The 3,375-nt window shown below is 43.9% G+C and overlaps 1 protein-coding gene across 1 annotated transcript in view; it reads left to right on the top strand.

Annotated features, from left to right (window-relative positions):
• LOC149327903 (beta-1,4-mannosyl-glycoprotein 4-beta-N-acetylglucosaminyltransferase-like) overlaps window positions 1-3,165 on the top strand; it is a 19,598-nt gene extending 16,433 nt beyond the window's left edge. The window contains exon 3 of the mRNA XM_089564994.1: window positions 2,959-3,165. Within this exon, the coding sequence (XP_089421120.1) occupies window positions 2,959-3,165 (207 nt within the window). The remainder of the gene's footprint in view (window positions 1-2,958) is intronic.
• The last annotated feature ends 210 nt before the right edge of the window (window positions 3,166-3,375 follow it).

Raw genomic sequence — 3,375 nt, 5'->3', positions numbered from 1 at the left:
TTTCATGAAATTTATGGTCTACTTCTGGGATATTTTCTATTTCAGGCATTTTGAGAGATAAAATATTGCGAATCGGATGCTTCTATTGCGTTTCAGCAAAATTTGAGCCTTAAGTTGTCTCCCTTTTTCCAAATTGACAAAGATTTCAAACGTTCTACAGGGATATAAGTTTTTTAAAAGAGATTTTTGGGTCTGAGTGATAGAATTTTTGATTAATTTCGTTTTGCATTTCTGCTCGGGCAAGACTTTACAATAGGTAAGGGCTACTGAAGTGTCACTGTAAAACAAGAATGTCTCTTTTCTATGAATACACGAAAGCCCTAGAGGCGTTCATATCAATGCATTGCTAGTCCAATCATTTTGCACGCACATACTTTTGGTTTTATCAGTTTACTTGTTTGGAGGAGTTGGATATTTTTGTCGTTCTCTAATCAGACGTGCAATAACAGTTACGGATTAACTGGCATTTTAGGAAACAAAAAATGACAGGTAGAAACAGCAACGATCCATAAGTTTTCATACTCATTTAGCAGTTCTGGAAGGTATGCGGCAAGCAAAAGGTTATTGGGAACTAGCCGACTAAATTAATAAAGCCGACACCTCTTGCTACTTTCTTGGAACTTCTTTTCTCCAAATTGTTCATTTTCTAGTGTTTGTTCTCAATTTCTGTGCTGAGAACCGAATTTTCGCGCTAATTTACTGATGCATATCACAAATTCGCCCTCGCATTTCAGCTTCGCAGAAATTTGACCAATTGATTTCGTTTTTTGAGCCTTTCACGCTCTATGAAGCCATCGCCATATTACTGACGTGTCTCCTACAGTGGAAATGTGTAAGTCGATGCCTTATGAAGTTTACAAAAGCCATAACTGCGGTTGTTCAAAAGGAGATGGTGCCAGGCGCCGCAAAGGTTAGGGCTAAGTTTTAACATCTTGCACAAGCGTCGGGACCTTCTTTCGTTCATTCAAATGGTTTTGATCTCTTCTACCGGCGTATGCCCAAACCATGTGGAAGGTGTCGGCCACCTCCCCACAGAATGAGCAGCGGCCGTCAAAAGAAGGATTAAAGTGCTTGAGAACCGCCGGGCACAGCAGGGTGTTTGTAAAGAGCCTGAGGAGAATTCGTTCGCCAGCTTTACCCAGTCCTTTACCCGCTGGTATCAGCACGCTCTTTGCTGCAATTGGGCGCTGCCTTTCATGGCTCTCTAATGCGAGACCTAGTGGTTTGGTTTGGTTTATGGGGTTTTAACGCCTCAAAGCGACAAAGACTATGAGAGACGCCGTAGTGGAGGGCTCCGGAAATTTCGACCACCTGGGGTTCTTTAACGTGCACTGACATCGCACAGTACACGGGCCTCTAGAATTTCCCCTCCAAAGAAATTCAGCCGCCGCGGCCGGGATCGAACCCGCGTCTTTCGGGCCAGCAGCCGAGCACCATAGCCACTGAGCCACCGCTGCGGCTGCCAGACGTAGTGGTCCAACGGTATAAAAGAGTTGGTAAATCATACAAGTAATCGCGTGCTATGTGGTGTGTACTGCTCTGAAAATTTATTATTTATTTCTTTGTGGTCAGATAATTTTTCGAAACTGCACATCCTCCCGTTTAGGCAGTGCCTTTGTGGAGGCCTTTGTTAACATATTGAACTAATAAATATGTAAATGTCATTTATAAAGCCTCGAGCACAGCCGTTTGTGGCTAGCAGCAACCATTATTCGCTTGCTTCCGGGCCAGCGCTTTATGTAAAAAAAACTCGCACTACCTTCCGTCCAGAGATCAAGTTTGTTCCTCGTACTGCATCTAACTCGAGAACTCAAAAGCATAGCCTGAATTACGGCGCCGAGTAATCTTGCGCAAAAGTGTAAAATATACAGGCTATTAGAAAAGCGTAGCCTACTTACACTTTCTCGCTGCTTCTAACGCGCCCCCATTCTATGACTGCCCATTTCATCAATGTCCTCTCCAGTGTCTTCAACATATTCCCATCTCTAAGGTAAAAAGTTACCAAGATGAACTCACTCTACATTACCACTATCTCTCCACAAAGCGGCAGCTTCGGTTTAAACAAGTCATAGCTGTCTTTGCATCATAACACAAGACGGAGCATTTCTTCACAGACTACTTCCCTCTCCCCTGACTTCGCATTTTTTCTAGTCTGGCTATAGGAAGTAACTGCTGCGATAAAATGAAATTAAAAAATGACCGGAATGAGCTAAAATATTCGCGTAACGTAAAGCATGCCAGTTTTAGAACCTCGACGTGCGTATACTTGGAAACGCGTCCGGGTGTGCATCTTCTTGAGTTTATTTCACTCACATATCATTGCAGTGTCATTTAGGATATCTGCAGGAGGACTAATCTCGATATTGTGTATTATCTACGAAACGAGCCCGCAAAAGGGCTAAAACGCGCATGTAATAAACATTTGGAAACATTTAGGGCTGAACCATGTAAGGAATCTTAGAAAAATTAGAGGTGCAGTTTACCGCAGATTCGAATGAGATTTGACCTTATTCTCACAGCTGCACCTTGATAAGCTATGAACGTGCAGTCTGTACACCACACTCTTGCTTGCCCTCATACCACACCACAACTACCACACGCAGTCTGCGCAACACCACCTAGTGCAGTTATGCAATACGTATCCAGCTCTAATTAACAGTTTGTTACTAAGTGCGTCGTAAACTTATTTCACGGTTGGGCCCTAAATGTTTCCAACTTGCAGTATGGCATTCTGCTGACTTGTACGTGGCTGGAAACGTCGTTTTTCGTGCGTGCGTTCTAACGGTATATTTGTTTCACTGTTTTCTAATAGTTTCAGCCTGCAAAAAATTCGTATGAATATATGTTCTGCCGTTTTCTGTAGATCGGAGCTGCAAATTGTGCTTATTCGTTTTCTGCAGCCATTTCAAAAACTTCTGCTCAAAAGTCATTCATGGAGTGCTGCATGTCACTACGCAGGTAAAACTGGCGGCGGCGCAAAGGGATGACGGGATACGGTGGGGTGACCTCGCTGAGAAGAGAGATCCCTTATACATCGAATCTCTGCGCAAGAGTGGAAGATACTTCGACAACAGCCCGCCACTTTTGAGCTGTGATCCATACGAGGCGGCCCCGATGTACGTCAAGAAGAACATCGATCGCTTCCGATACCTCATGACTGTATAAATGCTTGAACGATTTCTGGTTTGCGAACGTGATCTTCAAGATCCCCGGAAAGTGCTGAGGTACAGGTGGTTCTCGGAAGGACTCCGTGCTTTCCTTGGAACTAGTATCAAGTGACCGCTGTAGCTACAATGCCGCTCTTTCGAAGCGTACCACGTATTTGTTTACCTTTGTGACAAAACTTAAGGTTTCCCACGTATAGCCAAACTGCCA

This window comes from Amblyomma mixtum, chromosome 10 (assembly GCF_055824585.1).
Source record: "Amblyomma mixtum isolate Tamu chromosome 10, ASM5582458v1, whole genome shotgun sequence".
In the NCBI taxonomy this organism is placed as follows: Eukaryota; Metazoa; Arthropoda; class Arachnida; order Ixodida; family Ixodidae; genus Amblyomma; species Amblyomma mixtum.
The sequence above is the reverse complement of the archived record's forward strand: the minus strand, read 5'-3'. Positions and strand labels throughout refer to the sequence as shown.